Source organism: Acipenser ruthenus, chromosome 41 (assembly GCF_902713425.1).
Source record: "Acipenser ruthenus chromosome 41, fAciRut3.2 maternal haplotype, whole genome shotgun sequence".
NCBI classification, from domain to species: Eukaryota; Metazoa; Chordata; class Actinopteri; order Acipenseriformes; family Acipenseridae; genus Acipenser; species Acipenser ruthenus.
In genome coordinates, this window is record NC_081229.1 from 8,998,544 (window position 1) to 9,016,250 (window position 17,707).

Below are 17,707 nucleotides of genomic sequence, written 5' to 3' on the forward strand. Positions count from 1 at the left end.
GCTACGTTTCAGCATGAATGTGACCCTAACAGTGCACCTTGTTCAACCTTGACCTCTGTACACCAGAAGCAGTTTTATTAAACAAGTGTGTTTATGTAAATTTAAAGCAGCATTGTCTGTGTTGATGATTATATAAAAGTCTATTGATTTGATTATCAAACAGGCCGTGCATTTTTTTTTGCCCCGCCCAAAGTGCAAAACCAAAAATTCTCCGACAGGATTGAAAATTCGGGTTTTTCCGGGTTATTCTACAGCAAGAGGATTCCTATGATCCTTGTTCATGACATGGAAAGTTTAACAGTGCATCCTTTCGATGAGTTTGATTGGTGGTGCAGCAGTATGGGTGAAAACAGACTGAATGGCCTTGCTCTGATATGTCCACAGAGACAAGGAGGTGTCCTGGGAGGAAGTGTTACAGCGTTTCACTAGATCAGGTCATAGGAGGATTGGCAAACTCTGTATTTAAAGTAAAGCCTTCTAAATCATGGCATCATACAGTCTCAGCAGTCCGATCAGACTAAGCACTAGTATCAGCAATCTCACCAGTCCCAGCAGTGTCAGCACCAGTCTTACCAGTTCCAGCAGTGTCAGCACCAGTCTTACCTGTCCCAGCAGTGTCAGCACCAGTGTTGCCAGTCCCAGCAGTTAGAGCACCATCAATGAAGGTATAAACCCTTATCCATATCACTTTGGAGTTTGCATAAATAGTCTTCAGGCTTTATAACATGATAGATGTGTGGTCCAGTGGTTAAAGAAAAGGGCTTGTAACCAGGAGGTCCCCGGTTCAAATCCCACCTCAGCCACTGATTCATTGTGTGACCCTGAGCAAGTCACTTAACCTCCTTGTGCTCCGTCTTTCGGGTGAGACGTAATTGTAAGTGACTCTGCAGCTGATGCATAGTTCACACACCCTAGTCTCTGTAAGTCGCCTTGGATAAAGGCGTCTGCTAAATAAACAAATAATAGATATCACCTTCGTATCATAGACAGGATATGCAGGTTTTTTTAGACAAAAAATTTCGCCTCAGTAAAAATCTATTCCTAGCTGCGCCCGTGCCCCTGATACACACACACACACACACACACACACACGTGTTTTGCTGTTGTGAATTTTTATAAACACATATTGTTGGAAAACGATTATTACTTTGCTCCGTAGATGGTTCGGACGTTAGACATCACTGGTAAATAAATGTTAATAAATAAATAAAATAAAGGCTGCCATGTTATTGTAAACGCAATGTCCAATCCTTTAACATCCAACCAGTTAGTTCAGATCAGTCACAGATTTCCACTGATTGAAATCCTCACTTTATTGGACGTACGCAATGCCTCAGCTGTAAAAGCCGATCCTAAAAAATCTATTTTAGTAATATAATCAAATGAAGAACTAAGAATGGCAGTATACCAATCCGGTATATATTATAGCCAATGAAACGCCCATGCAAAGCGTTTCTATCCGCAGCAGACTCGGTACACTGGGCTGAGTGTGCTCCTATCTACGCCCCGATCTAAGCCCCGCACACACACCGGGTCCGATCCTTCTTTCTCTCATCCTTGGGACGATGCAGGGCTTTCTGTTCTGCACACAAACCCTCTAGGCTGAGACACTGTTAGGAGCATGCGCACAAAATCCATCCGGGATCACTGTCCTGCTGGCGTTTCAAACACACAGCGTCGTTTCTCAAACAGGGTTAGATAAACACTGAGCCGTGCAGAGGGTTTTTTTTTTAGTTAAACGATATTGCATAGCAGTTTGTAAGGCGTGGACGATTTAAAAAAAGGTAAGTTGCATTATTATTAATTTTAATTGAAGGTTTTTTGTTCGCGACGCACGGGTGTGTTGCAGACGCTTTGTTTGCTAAATGAACAGGCATGACGCCATCAACAAGACCGAGTCCATTTAAAATATAACAATTCAACTAAAAGTCGCCGGGGAAATGAATACAGAATCAGGTAACGATGATTTTGTGTTTTAATATTATTGACAACACCTGTGAGGGCTGGTTACTTTTTTGAGGTGCTGGCACACTATCGATATACCACTGCGTGTACACTGATTAACGAGAGACGCGTAATTGACTGTATTGATTATCGGTTAAAACTCGACACTCCACGGAGATGCCGTTTAGTGTCGACTTAACCAGTGAGGCATGGCATCAGCATGCATGTAACAGAAACAGAAACCCGAGATGGAATTGTTTTCCTGTAACTCACTGAAGAGACCCATCTGTTATTTTTTGTAATCCATGGACCCCCTTGTGATGCTGATATTAAAGAAGACGAGGTTCAGCAGGACAGTTCGTTTTATTTAACGCAGTGTTTCAGTGCTGTACACACGTTCTGTGTCGTTGTCTGTTTCTCCAGCTTCTCTGAGATGTACCAGCTTTACATTTTTTTGTTATTTTGTTGATCATTAATGAACATTTCTGTACTGTGGGTATTGTCATGAGATTATATATATATATATATATATATATATATATATATATATATATATATGCACTATATAATCAAACGAATCGAGTCAGTGACATGAATCAAACTGCACAGCACTAATTTTCATAAAAAGAGGTTTACTCAGCGCGCCTCTCAGTGGATAAAGCCTGGTCTCCATGCCCAGTAATAAAGGATCCCTTTAATGCACGCATGCTGAGTTTACCAGAAAAAAGCACACGAGAACTGGACCGTGAATTCATTTAAGAGTAACCCACATGAATCAAACTTTAATGTATTTATTTACTCTCCCCAGAAAACTTTATTTTTTTATTTAGAAGAAACAGAAATAAAATGTTTTTCTTTTACAACGAAGAAACTACATTGCTCTGAAATAGGTAGACCTACATGAAAATTCATTAAAAGCAGGTGTTTTTCTTTATTAAAGGTTCATATTAACACACATTTTTGAGAAGGAACATTTCTTTAAATGAAGTGCTTTTTAAAACTTGGGGCACGGTAGTTTTGGGAGTTCAAAGTGTTTGAAGACCCTGGGTCAATCGTCCTCTAAATGGTGAGAGATGGCAATCTGTCTGCTATGGTAAAGGGGGTTGTAAATCACCCAGGGTCCTCAGATGTAGTATGCTGGCAACAGTTACCTGAAAACCAAATCAGACTAGAATTTGGGACATTATATGAAAAGCAAAGCATCCCAGAACCCTGAGAATGAGCAGCCTCTGTATGTAAAACTGAGATTACATTACAGATAAATGAATGAATCCTGTAACGAAACTGTAATAGCAGTCAGGATATGTATTTGCTATTAAAATAAATCACACAAGTGATTATAGATATATGCCATTTGAAGGGAAAAAGTGAAATCACCACAGAAAGCCAATTCCTCCATTTGTGCATAACTTATGATAATTTATATAAAGTAATAATCACCCATAGTTTGTTATACTAGTACAGCAAAATACCATATTCTGTTTTAATTGCAAGGTTCTGGAAAGCAGATCTCTCTCTCTCTCTCTCTCTCTCTCTCTCTCTCTCTCTCTCTCTCTCTCTCTCTCTCTCTCTCTCTCTCTCTCTCTCTCTCTCTCTCACTCTCTCTCTCACTCTCACTCTCACTCTCACTCTCACTCTCACTCTCACTCTCACTCTCACTCTCACTCTCACTCTCACTCTCACTCTCACTCTCACTCTCACTCTCACTCTCACTCTCACTCTCTCTCATCACAATGTTAAAATGCCTCCAAGCTTTCGTTGACGTCATGTTCCTGTGTCGTATCTCGCAATGCAGTAATCGGAAATAAATGTTGATGGCGGACCGCTCTAAAAACATCTGTATTATCATCACCTGATTTAAGGTGATGTCATAAGATTTCCATTACACGAGAGTAGATGTTAAAACTTCATGCTGATTTGAACTCGGCTCTCGCCAAGATGAGCACCAACTAAGACGTAGCTTTACAGTAAACTAATGTGATCCATATGTGTCTCCATCCATTTACGTTTCCTTCCATATGATGATGTAGATATCCTTCTGTCTGGTGTTAATGGCTGAAGTGTAATGCTGGCTCCAGGGATCAGCTTATTTTGCCTCCCTGGCGCATCAGCACACACAACGGCTGCGATGCTGGCTCCGGGGATCAACCACAGTGCGGCCTCCCCAGCGCATCAGCATGACACCCGTCTGGATTGAGCTAAGTAGGGTACATCTCTGGGGTTTTCAAGTGGGCACCTTCCATCCTCAGTGTTTCGTCGACTAGCCCACGACACCTCAAGAGGGCTCGACGGTGATTCTGGCGTCCCAGCATCACCCCCCTCCGTCCCCCACTCAACTCAGCCCAGCTTACTTACCTGTACATCAGCGTTTCTTTCTTTCTATTGTGCTTGAGATCCCCAGCCAGAATCTTTCCGTCTCAACCACAGCCAGTTGCTGCTCCTCTCTGCTGCTTCAGATAAGTTCTTCACTGTGCGACGCAACTCTTGGCCACTGAATCCGACGTCTCTGAGAAACCGGGTTGTAGAGTGTGCCACAAATCCTCGACAACCCACTTCCACTGGGTAAACCCGAACTCTCCATCCTCGCTGTTCCGCTTCAGTGGCTAGTTGAGCATACCGCAGTTTCTTCCTCTCATACGCCTCATCTACAGCATCCTCCCATGGCACTGTTAACTCTACCAGGTGAACAAGGCGTGCTGATCCAGACCACAAGACAATATCTGGTCGAAGGTTAGTGGTGGCAATCTCAGGTGGAAAAATAAGCCGTTGACCAACATCTGCCAGCATTTTCCAGTCTCTAGCAGCTTCCAGTTGTCCTGGGCGAGGATTGGTTTTAACACCTTTTCTTGGTGGTTGCTCTCCTGGGCGGAGGAATGTTGTCTTTTGTGTGTAATGTTTTGATGGAACAGGTGACAACTTATTGGTCATGTTACGCTTGTCTTCCAATGCTAAGGCCAAACATCGCAGCACCTGGTCATGGCGCCAAGTAAACCGTCCTTGGCTAAGAGCCACCTTACATCCTGTCAAAATGTGCCTTAATGTTGCAGGTGATGAACACAAAGGACATGAGGGATCCTCTCCTACCCAGAGGTTTAGGTTCTGTGGTGATGGGAGAACATCATATGTTGACCTGATGAGGAAACTGATCCTGCTCTGTTCCATTGACCATAGGTCTTGCCAGCCAATCTTGCGTTGTTCCACACTCTCCCATCTCATCCATTCTCCCTGCTTGGCCTGGGAAATGGCCTTTATACACCTCATCCTCTCCTCCTGCTTTTGCACCTCGTTGACTACCAGCTTCCTCCTTTGAGCTGGGGCTGCCTTGTGCCATGTAGGAGGAGCTGAACTGAGATCAAGGCCCCCTCTTCCATGCTGAACTTGCCCCATGATATCACCAATTCGAAGGGCAGCCTTTGCATCTTCCACAGCTTTCTTTGCCACCCACTTTCTTCCAGTTTTCAACACAGGTGCTGCCTCCCTTACGCATTTATCGCGTGACTCTACTAATGTCATTTGCAGTCTGACCTTGGCGCACTTAAACTCCTCGGTTAGAGCAGAGACTGGTAGCTGCAGTATTCCTTTACCATAAAGTCCCACTCTGCTGAGGCAGCGTGGAACTCCCAACCATTTCCTGATGTATGAACTGATTAAAGCTTCCAGCTTCTCTACTGTTGTCAAAGAAACCTCGTACACAGTCAGTGGCCACAGCAACCTCAGCAGTAGACCAAACTGAAAGCACCAGAGTTTTAGTTTACCTGGTAGAGCGCAGCTGTCTATGCTCTTCAACCCTTCCACTGCTTGTTGTCTAACTTCTCCCACACGAACTGTGTCCTTTAGATCCCCGTCGTACCATCTCCCAAGACTCTTCACTGGCTTCTCAGACACTGTTGGTATTGCCTCACCATTAATGAAGAATGTTTTATCTACTACTTTGCCTTTAATTATAGAGATGCTCCTTGATTTAGTGGGCTTGAATTGCATTCGTGCCCATTCAATGTTATTGGTTAATTTGCCCAATAATCGATTAGTGCAGGCTACTGTTGTAGTCATGGTTGTCATGTCATCCATGTATGCTTGAATTGGTGGTAGTCGCATTCCAGAAGCCAAGCGCTCTCCTCCTACTACCCATTTTGATGCCCTAATGATTACTTCCATTGCCATGGTAAAAGCCAGTGGAGATCATCCAATGAAAGACTGTGAGGTTTATGAGCAAATGAGGCCTTGCAGTCCCGCCCCCAAATTGTTTTCAGATTGACTGTTCAAACAAGACGAGACTAGCTAAAGTAAACCAAAATCATTATAATAATTATTATTATTATTGCTGTTGTTGTTGTTTAACGCGCACATCTGTAAAACTGAGTAAGGGTATTTTATTTATTTATTGTTTTCAGTTACTTTTCAGACAGACTTGCCCCCCCTCCTCCCCCCACAGACTTTTAATGTTTGGGAAACAATTACGCTGTACACAAAAAAAAAACCAAAAACACTCTTAGAGAAATTCCATAAATGAAAACATCACATGGTTGCTATTGGCTGCGACCATGATTCATTTATTATTAATAGCGTTTTAATTAAATTGTACAAAACCACGTTTTTATTTACAATGAAGGAACGGTGTCGTCCTAGTGCTTATAATGAAAACCTGTATTATGTTTTCCCTTCATTGTAAATAAAAATGTGATTTGGTATAATTTTATTCAGGCGCTGTTAATAAATGAATCATGGTTGTAGCAGCAGTTGAAGTTTTCTGTAAACATTTCATCTAATGGTTCAAAAGTACAATGCTTATGGGGCTGTCAGGGCTTGTTTTCAAGATATCGGCACGGGCGTTTTAGTGTGTGCTAGTTGTGTTGTATTGGCTTGCTAGATTGCTATTGGCTGCTGATCAGCGACGGTGCTACACTGATCGGTGGTTTAATGCTGACCTGCCATATTACAGGAATTACGCACCAGCAGCAGTGAGCACTGAACGCTGTTCACCGTACCCGACCGTGTGTCACTGACGCTGGCATGCGTATCGGGTGCATCTTGACTGGTGGCTGGAAGCTGACGGCTGCACACCCTTGTTTTGAGTCTGCCTCGAATAAAGTCTGTGGTGATGTACTTGGAAGCTTACGCCCCTATTGTTGATGGACCTGGAAGCTGGCACAGGACCACCACAGCGGAGCCTCGACACGAGAGAGGCTCCGCGCCTGCAGGTACCCTCCTGGGTTTTTGTGGTATTCATAAATTGCACCGTGCGATTCTAGTTCTACGCTCAGTTGACAAACCTTGGAACAAACGGCACAGCAAGGCCTGGAGGCCAAGACTGAGCGCTGTGCTGTTTTTCTGTTTCATGCAGGAATACAAAAGTTTCTTTTTCTGTCTTTTCAGCAGCCTGCTCTCTTGATTTGTAGGCTGCCTTCTTTGTTACTGTCTGTCGTGTGTGAGCGACTGCCTGTGCAGTACTATAAGAAGCATGTGTGTGTGTGTGTTTTCTCCTTTTAAAAACTACACTCTTGGGAGAATACAGTTCGTCCACGGGGCTAGGCTCTGCCGCATCTCTGCTCTTGAGTGATTCCACCAGCCGTCGTCTGGCAGCTGGATTGTTCCTTGTTTGTTTGGCTGCCGCTGCGTGTCCCCTGTCTGTTACACTGCACAACCCTGCTTGTCTGGGTCGGCTGTGGATTAGCTGCAGCACAGTTGTTTTAACAACAGCCAACCAGCCGTGTATTCCTCCACCCCACTGTAAAGTAGACCTCGTCAGCTGCGTAGGCACACCCTCCTCACACACCTCGGTGAGTTGGGCCTTTTTCATAACAAACAATAGTGTGTTCTCCCCCAACTGTTTTTCACTGTATTTGCTGTTTGCTTTTCAGCTCTTTGGCCCTTGTGTCTCTCTGGTGTATGCTACACACTGACCCAGTGTTTGACCATGTGGTTTAGGTAGGCACCGGTGTGTAGCTGCCCCCCCTCCCCCCCCGGTGCTTTGGTACCTCGTGCACTTCAGCCCTCGGCCCCTCGGCGCACGCTCAGCCCTCGGTACCTCGGTGCACGCTCAGCCCTCGGCGCACGCTCAGCCCTCGGCCCCTCGGTGCACGCTCAGCCCTCGGCCCCTCGGCGCACGCTCAACCCTCGGCCCCTCGGTGCACGCTCAGCCCTCGGCCCCTCGGCGCACGCTCAGCCCTCGGCGCACGCTCAGCCCTCGGCGCACGCTCAGCCCTCGGCACCTCGGCGCACGCTCAGCCCTCGGCACCTCGGTGCACGCTCAGCCCTCGGCACCTCGGTGCACTCTCAGCCCTCGGCACCTCGGCGCACGCTCAGCCCTCGGCGCACGCTCAGCCCTCGGCACCTCGGTGCACGCTCAGCCCTCTGTGCACGCTCAGCCCTCGGCACCTCGGTGCACGCTCAGCCCTTGGTACTTGGTCCCTCGGTGCACGCGGTGCCCCGTGCTTACAGTGTCCAGTGCACACGTTGCTCACAACGCTCGGCGCACGTGCATACAGTGCTACACGGTACTCTGAGCACAGTCAGGGTTCTTCCCAGGAATTCTGTACAGCCGGGCGGCTGAACATTATAGCCGGGAGCACTTTTAACAGAAAAATAAACTTGCCTTTTACCTTAAATATATAATACGACAAGGAATGTTTGTGCTTTTTTTATATTCTACATTTTTTTCATTACTGTTTTTTATTATGGTAACAGCTGTCCTGTGGTTCCAAGATACTTTTTTTTTTTTTTTTTTTCACCCAGCAACGCGCAAGTGGTCTAGTCTGTTAGAAGCGCAATCAATCCTTATTGTTAAAGGCACAATAGCATGTGTAAGACGGACGGATCAGGTTTTTTCAGCTGGGCGGTGACAGCCACTTCGCCGGGCATCCCGCCTGCCTGAAAAGCCCTGGGGAGAACCCTGATGGGGCACGCGGTGCCTGGTGCACTTGGCGCCCAGCGCACACAGTGCTAGTGCCTTGGTGCGTATATCACCCTCGGCTCTCTGGTACACTAGGTGAAACCCGTGTACGCAGTGCTCAGTGCACACGGTGTTTGGTGCACATAATGCTGATACGCTCGGTGCTCAGTGCACGTGGTGCGGACGGTGCTCGGTGCCTAGCACCTCAGTGCTTCAATGTACCATCCGCGCCCGGTGCTTATTGCTGTGGCACAGTGCTTGGTCACTCGGTGCGCACAGAGCCAATTGCATACAGCACTGCCACTCCAGGACAAGCACTCCAACATGCCCAGGAAGCTATGGGCAGAGAGGATATTTGCGACCAATGCGCGGCTTTTCAGCCCAGAATACATCGCCATAAGCTCAACAAGGCCATGGGGTTAGACTCCCAGACGAGAAGGGTGACACGTTCAAAACAAGCAAGGGACATTATTCACTTGAAGGAGCAGATGACGCAGGTCCTTGAGCTTCTGTCTAGGCAGCAAGTTTCTGCGGTACCAATACAGGTCCCGGCCCCGCTGCTACCTGCACCAGTCCCGACCACTGAGCCTCCCACGGGAGCCGAAGCCGAGCCTGAATCGCAGCCATTGATGGCGGAGGAGGACACGCTAGCGTTAGCGGCCTCCTAGGATGACTCCTTCCCCACTGAGATGGAGGAAGAAAGGGAACTAGCGCCATAGACTGTGGCAAAACCCAGTTCAGAGGTTTATTTAGTTTCCGAATTTAGTTTCCCAGCGTTGCCCAACTCTTGCAGATCTTGCTTCTTGTAGATCCCCTGGACAGCACCGACAGAGCCCCGTCGGTCTGTATCCCGGACACAGGCAGCGGCTCCTGCGGTGCAACCCTTCCCACACGTTCCTGACTTCATGCAGCAAGTATGCTCCTTGTGTATTGAAGCAAGCCGCTAGGCTCGCTTCATTAGAGGACGCAGCGAAACTGGGGCTGGCAAGTTTCCCCCGGTGGACTCCACCATCGTGACCTTAGTTAAGGCTCCTTGGGTGGGTGGATTACCCAGAGGATTTCTGCGTGCCATTCCCCTGTGGATTCGGTATCTCTGAGTGGGCATTTTTTGGCTACCTGGTTTCTTGAAGGCGTCTGGCGATTACGTCCTCTCCGAATGGAGCCTTGATGTTGTACTGGAGTTCAATCTTTTTCTAACCCTAAATAATAATATAATAAAAACGAAATGATTGAATGAGCATGTGCAATATAAAGGCTGTTTCCTCAATATGAATTAAATACATTTCCATACAAGTATATAACAAAAAAACTGGGGTCTTTCACAGTGTAACAAACCAATTGAACAATCCTAATAATACATCAAAGATGTTCTTAAAGTGCATTAATCTGAGTTATAGGACAAACACTGACTTTTTAAAAAGGAGCCGAAACACTGACAAAGTTGTGGAAACTGGAAAACACAATGCTTTCGACTCGAGTGCTGAGAGCTGAACCGGACTCTCACTATATTTTAATTTGCTGTTTCTAACTCCAGTCAGACAAAACTCCACGCAGAGTGAAAGTCGAAAACAAACTAAATATTTCTGCACTTTTAATTTTTTTTTTAAGGCATATTTAGTAATTTAAAAACGTGTTTTACAAAGTGGGGACGTCCCCAGAACGTCTCTTTTCCAGGAGTTACTATCTTTGTGGGGACATTTTCTCAAATTTTGTCCGCACATTTATAGTAATACCTGCCCACACACAGACATTTCATACAGAAGCAAAAAATCTGACTTGGGTTTGAGGAACTGTACAGGGAGATGTATATTGTAGCGCGTGTTTCTCTTTTCTTTGGCACTTGTTGCCGTTTTCTTTCTTATTTTTTCTAATATCTGACACATCACAAGAGATGGATCATGATGATGGTAGATCGTTCATGGACGATTATATTCAGCAGGGTCAAGGTAGGATGTTTACAGCAATCTGTCTCGAATGTCTAACTATTTTTAAAATGTCAAAAATACATAGCTGAAAGGACTTTTTAAAATAACTAGGCTTCCATATAGATGTCCTGTAGTTGGTTTTGTTGGTACAGTACTATATTTTCGACAGAAGTATTTTAATTCAGAACGATATGATTCTGAAAGTATCACTTGTCAGATGAGACGACACGTGGATTGTGATACAGCACACACTTTTAAATCTGATATGTATTGTAGCAGTATGTAAAATGCCCTGTTAACGACCCAGCAGAAAAATGAAATGAAAATGTTACCCAAGCACAGAACTGTGTAAAACATAAAAGGCAATGCAATTTAGCAAAAGTATCCAAAGTCAGTATTAAAAATTGCAGAATATAGTGCTTGATAAGACCCTATTGTCACAGTTCACTTGCAAATGAAAATGCACAAAAGCAACTAAAGATCACAGATTAAATATAAATAAAATGCATGACTGTATGTAAAGCTGTTGTGATTAACTGATTAACTTTTACATTACCGTAGCTTGCCTCTTCACTTTGTTTTGGCTGTATTTTCGTCAGGTTATGATAAATGTGTAAATGCACAATAAAGACTGATTTCCATTTGAATGTATATTAGATTACTGTTTAGAAAACACAGTCTTAGTCTACAAAATATTGTAGATCTTTAATTACTTCAAGTCTAATCTACAATGTAATTTGCAAAGAATGTAAATCAAATAAATATGGTTATAAACTGCACATTGTTAATTTATTTTCGAAATTGTGCTGGAGTGACAAATACGGCTAGGAGACACTATTTGGCAGGGACAAATTTATTTCCATCACAACCAAACCTTTCAAAACAAACCGCTGTTGATATTTCTCTTTCTACTCCAGATCCTGTTGTTTTCAGGGTAATCAGCAGAGTGAATCCTTGCGGGGGAGATTCTTTGCTCTTGTCCAGATATTGAAGGTCCTGGCTGATGAGAAGTTTGCTGGTTTAGTTGGGGCTTGGTTCAGACTTCTTTTTGTAGGTCTGATGTGTTTGTGTTGTACAAACTGTCAGAATCGGGATTCCTCAGTCTTGGAATGCTTTGGCTGGCGTAGATTACACAAAAATAAAAGAGACGAAAGTTCAACACAGAACATGTTAGTAGGATTTGACTGGTACGATTTCCAACACACGCAAGTCTGCATGAAATTCACGGGTACAGCGACCTGCAGGGGCAGTGCTTCCGGAGAATAAGGGTTGTTTTGGTCAAAATAAGAGTTCCGGGTAGGTTGTTCTGTATCAGTGTAACATCTATGTCATTTTTCCCCCTAGAGTGTGTGTGTGTTTTTCTTTCTTTTTTTTTCTTTTGCCGATATGCCATACCATCCTTTTTTCTTACCGGTATGCATGCCAGCATGTACCTCCTCACTTTAACCACTGACTCTATTTAAATAAATAAATAAATGCACTTTCTTTTCCAGCAGCTACTAAACAGAATCCTGTGTGCTGCCATGGACAGTGTGAAGATGGAATCTGTCCAGATTAAAGAGGAGTTCCCTGAACTTGAACCTGTCCCCATTAGAGTGGAGTTCTCTGAGCTGGCTTCCCTCCCCATTAAACAGGAGCTCTGTGAGATGCAATGTGACAGCAGCCAGCCAGAGGTCTCCGAGATTAAAGCTGAGCACAATGAATTGGAGATCCCCCAGACAGAAGAACCCCTTCCTGTTAATCAAGAAGAGGTGCTGGAAACTGTCTGTATTAAACAGGAGCCCCCTGAAGTAGAGTTTGAGCACATGGAACCAGTGAAGGAAGAATCAGAGGACTTCAAACCAAACATCCTTGAGCAGGAGCGTGTACGCCTGCGGGAGTGTAGCGTGGTGCTGGAGAGAATCTGCGTGAGAGAGCAAGGCGCTGGAGAGGAAGGCTCTCCCAACAGCACGCAAGGAGGTGGAAAGGAAGACGGGCGCTCCCATTCAGAATGCAGTCTAGCAGGTGAGTGACTCCCAGTTGCTGTGACATTGTCATTCTAGATTGTGTGATATCCACAGTGTGGTTGAGAGGGAGGGAGGGAGCATGTAGGTTACATTACTAGCTATTTGTTTTTGCTGTACCACTCCAACCAGTTCAAGATAGGACTCACTACTGGTGAACTTTAAAAGCAGAGTCTTTATTGACTGCTTTTACACAAAGTAAAGGCTATAAGTTTAACTTATAGCCTTTAGGGCAGCAGTGTGGAGTAGTGGTTAGGGCTCTGGACTCTTGACCGGAGGGTCGTGGGTTCAATCCCCGGTGGGGACACTGCTGCTGTACCCTTGAGCAAGGTACTTTACCTAGATTGCTCCAGTTAAAACCCAACTGTATGAATGGGTAATTGTATGTAAAAATAATGTGATATCTTGTAACAATTGTAAGTCGCCCTGGATAAGGGCGTCTGCTAAGAAATAAATAATAATAATAATAATAATAATAACTTCATTATTTTAAACTGGTGTAACCCAGTGCACGCCCCCACAGCTGAAATTCACATGCTTTAATCCACTTCACCACCTAGCCACATGCCCGAAGCCTACAAGCAGTCCCTCTTACTTTCATTCCTGTTCATATTTTCCAGGTTCCAGTTCAGCAGCTAAAGCGAGGGCGGGCGGTGGAGAATATCCTGACTGTGGGAAAGGTTTCACCCAGTTAGGACATTTAAAAAAAACACAGAAAATTCACAGAGGAGAGAAACAGCATCACTGCTCTGACTGTGGGAAGAGTTTCAATCAGTTAAACAGCCTTGTTTCACACCAGCGAATTCACACAGGAGAGAAACCGTTTTGCTGCAGTGACTGTGGGAAGAGTTTCAGTCATTCAAGCAACCTGAAAAAACACCAGCGAATTCACACAGGAGAGAAACAGTATTGCTGCTCTCACTGTGGGAAGAGTTTCAGTCGGTCAGACAGCCTTGTTTCACACCAGCAAATTCACAAAGGAGAGAAACCGTATTGCTGCTCTGACTGTGGGAAGAGTTTCAGTCAGGCGGGAAACCTGAAAGCACACCAGCGAATTCACACAGGAGAGAAACCGTATCACTGTTCTTTCTGTGGGAAGTGTTTCAGTCGGTCGCACAGCCTTGTTTCACATCAGCAAATTCACACTGGAGAGAAACTGTATTGCTGCTCTGACTGTGGAAAGAGTTTCAGTCAGTCAGGAGACCTGAAAACACACCAGCGAACTCACACAGGAGAGAAACCGTATATCTGCTCTGACTGTGGGAAGAGTTTCAGTAACTGGGGAAACATGAAAAAACACCAAAAAATTCACACAGGAGAGAAACCGTATTGCTGCTCTGATTGTGGGAAGAGCTTCATTCAGACGGGAAACCTGAAAGCACACCAGCGAACTCACACAGGAGAGAAACCGTATTGCTGCTCTGCCTGTGGGAAGAGTTTCAGAGATTCAGGAGACCTAAAAAAACACCAGCGAATTCACACAGGAGAGAAACCGTATTGCTGCTCTGACTGTGGGAAAAGTTTCAATCAGTCAAACAGCCTTATTTCACACCAACGAATTCACACAGGAGAGAAACCGTATCACTGCTTTGTCTGTGGGAAGAGTTTCCGCGTTAAACAAAGCCTTCAAAACCACCAGCGAGTTCACAAAGGAGAGGAACCTTAAAGACTATGTTCTAGGGACGTGGCTTTGGTACATTTTTATGAACATTTAAATACTATGCAGTGTCTACACACACACACACTCTTTATATTGCATTCTGATTTATACTGACAGCCCTGGCTAGTATTTTCCAAGCAAAGAACCCCTGAATAAGAAAATAACGTTTTAACATCACAATGACTTTACTACAAAGTGAAAAAAAAAAAAACATACACACCAAAGTATATATTGAAATCTTTCAATTTTAATGTCCTCTTCAATCAAACAATGGTTGTAATTGAAGTTATCAGTGGAGATGGAACTATATACATATTAAAAACATTTTCGGATTGTATGTTTTTAGAATTTTTGTTTCTTAAAGGTTCATTTAACAAAAAAAAGCATTTTTAAAAAAAAAATATGTATAAGTAACTTTGCTCAAAATTCTATGCTTTTTAAAAAAATTAAATTAAATTAAAAACGAGCATCCCCCTCTGCACAGCGCTAATGCACAATGGCTGCAGCAGAGAAGAGAAAGTGACCTGTGCCGACACTGGAAAAAAAAGTCACCAGGAAAAAAGAACAGCACAGGATTTTGGAATTTTAAAGAGCACTGTGACTGATATTAAAAGGTCTGCCTCCCAGCTTTTTAAAGGTTGTAGTCTTTGATAGTAGGGGTTGGCTTTTAGAGAAATATATTGCTTGAGTACTTCCAGAGCATTACAATTTCCGAGTACTCGAATCTACCGCTGCTTGAAGACAAAACGCTTCCTTTTTATAATATCCACAGCAGTTGGATACGCACCGTATATGATGATAAATGACTAAAATTAATACATAAATATGCATTTGGTGAAATTTGTCATGTGACCGTTTAGACATCTAGCATATTATTCAGCATTTGACCACTTTAAATGTGTACAATTCCCATCCCTGCTGCGTTCACCTTGCATTATGAATCCCTGTGTAATTTACTGTTTTGTGTATCGCTCTAAGAGCTTGATTTTTAAATGTTCAAAATGCTGTTCAGCTCTCTTGCACTCTGATTGTGTCAGAAAGTGGGCGGAGACGCGGACACGTCACAAGAGGCTTCTCTGCTGTCAGTTTAACTCAGGCTGTCAATGCAGTCAGTGCCTGGGAGCGGGAATATGCAGAAAGGAAACTATTCTGCACCTCATCTGATGGACGAGTCAGGAGAAATTGATAACTCAGTGTGGGGAATGAGTTTCATTTAAACGTCATCATGATTCTAAAACTAATGAACAATGATGGTGTCCCATGGCTGTATTATGAGATGAATGGCTGAATATTGCGCGACGTGTAGCGTTGCGATGTGCATTGTCCATGCTTGTATTCGTGCCTGCTTTTGTAAAGATCCCTGAGTAATAGCAGTGTAGCAAGCATGTGTACGGATCTTAGGTACAGAAAGTCAAATTGTGTAATCTGAGTTCTAATGAGACCTGACTGTTCAATTAAACCTTGTGTGTGCTGATTGAATGATTTGATTAATATACAACAGGATACTAAACCATGCTAAAGAAAGAACAGAATACTGCACCGCTCTGTATCACCAGGATGTGTAAGCAATGTGCATTTCAATACCTTCCTGCATTGCTTGCTGTTCTCTGAGTTTAATAAAGTATTAGTATTAAACTCTTGCATTGAGTGTATCATTCTGCATGAACCCATTCCAGTAACTCACACTAGTGAGCCACATAACATAGGGAAAGTGCCATCTCCCAAATATTTAGTCAATTGCAGCGTACCAAATGTGCCAGGTGATGTCTGTCTAGTGGATTAAGCAGGTTTAGTCCAGCTGATTGGACTAAAGTTAGTACACCTTGAAATCCTGATTGCAGTGGAACAGAAGTTAATCCTCACAGGCAGATCATCTGCTAAATGAGACTAAACAAGATCCCGATTGCAGCAGCGTACCAGATCAGATTCCTTATGATCCTGTTCAAGTGGATTAACTCAGTACTGTGAAGGAGAAGACTAACTTCGTACGCTTGCTCGTTCTAAGCAATCACTGCTTACTGTTTTTTTGCAGACAGCTGTATTTTTCCTCTGAAATGACAAGTACATCACGCTGGGGGAGTCAGGTCCGTGAGATAAATTCTCGCACAATATATATAGGCCCTGTATTTAAAATAAACTTTTTTTAATCATGTTCTTTTGATACCGTTTTCAGTTTAACGCAATACAATTCCAGTTAATATGCTTTAACTATAAGCAACTTTATATATTTATCGGACACTGAGTTTTATCGCATTAGATGCGTAAATGCAGCAAACAAGACACGCCTCCTCCCAGCACGTATGTGTTTTTTTTTATTCCAAGCCTTTGTTTGTAGACTGACTACGAGACAGAGGTCGCTATGATTGTGGATTTGTCAAGATGCAAACTCAGTGAAAGCCTAGTTCCTTATTTTTCAATGTACCTGGGGAGACAACAGTCCTTTGTTTTGTTTCACAAGTGCACCTGGGAATATATCAGAAGGACATATTTAATCTTGAAAGTAGTCATTTTGATTGGAATACGGCAAGCTGCACTCATTAGATGCATGTTATATATTCATTCTTTATATTACTATTAGAAAAAGTTTTTCATGTTTGTATGTACCAGTTTACACAATAGTGTTCAATGGAGCTGCATCTGTGTTTACAGCACAGCTCCTGCATGCAGGCACAGTCAGCTGGCAGACGCGGACGCTCCTCCAATGCAGCCGTCATACCGGAAGTAGCGTTTTCATGTAGTATTAGAAACAATGATTTCGGTTTTAAGGTTTTGTGTGTACGTATACCCGTTTACACCTGTACCCGGGTATATGTACATGTACCCGTTTCTTTTGAAATGTACATTTTGTTATATTTTTTCACTGTTTGTAGTCGTGCTGTATCTGCGCTCATTTTAAAAATAAAGCCTTTTATGTTTAATTTTCCATTTAAATACAGTGTCTCTGTGATGCAAATGTTAGATATGATGTTCATGAATAAAACTTTAGAGTTGTATCCGATTAGTATGTCTTTCATTTTCATAACGAAGCAGTTTAAAAATGTATGGGTCACGGAGACCCACGTGGCGGTTCTAGGTAGTTCAAAAATCGGGTGGTTCTAGTGTTAAAACATGTTCGTTGTCCCTTTCAAATAAATAGATACATAAATACCGGTAAATATCAACAATACAAGAAAGCTTAACTGCCAAAACCGGGAGTTTATTATTATTATTATTTTTTACAAAACACGGCCCTGTGTGTTGTTCAATGTAATAGGTAGTACCATTTTAAAAATTCATAGTTGAGCTA

The 17,707-nt window shown here is 43.5% G+C and overlaps 1 protein-coding gene across 2 annotated transcripts; it reads left to right on the top strand.

Annotated features, from left to right (window-relative positions):
- Positions 1–1,415: 1,415 nt before the first annotated feature.
- LOC131708986 (zinc finger protein 501-like) lies at positions 1,416–17,004 on the top strand. 2 transcript variants are annotated; one of them, XM_059010543.1, is made up of 3 exons: positions 1,416–1,784; positions 12,252–12,762; positions 13,382–17,004. In XM_059010543.1, the coding sequence occupies exons 2-3, from the start codon at positions 12,282–12,284 to the stop codon at positions 14,425–14,427; spliced, it is 1,527 nt and encodes a 508-aa protein (XP_058866526.1). In that variant the 5' UTR covers positions 1,416–1,784; positions 12,252–12,281; the 3' UTR covers positions 14,428–17,004. The 2 variants fall into 2 exon arrangements, with proteins under 2 accessions (XP_058866526.1, XP_058866527.1); XM_059010544.1 differs by having other exon boundaries at positions 12,255–12,762.
- The last annotated feature ends 703 nt before the right edge of the window (positions 17,005–17,707 follow it).

What these genes read in the sequence shown, in the direction of transcription:
- LOC131708986 (XM_059010543.1), top strand. Translation starts at nt 12,282, where the DNA reads ATGGACAGTGTGAAGATGGAATCTGTCCAGATTAAAGAGGAGTTCCCT. An exon ending in TTCAGAATGCAGTCTAGCAG is followed by an intron (nt 12,763 to 13,381) that starts GTGAGTGACTCC and finishes CATATTTTCCAG; the next exon opens with GTTCCAGTTCAGCAGCTAAA.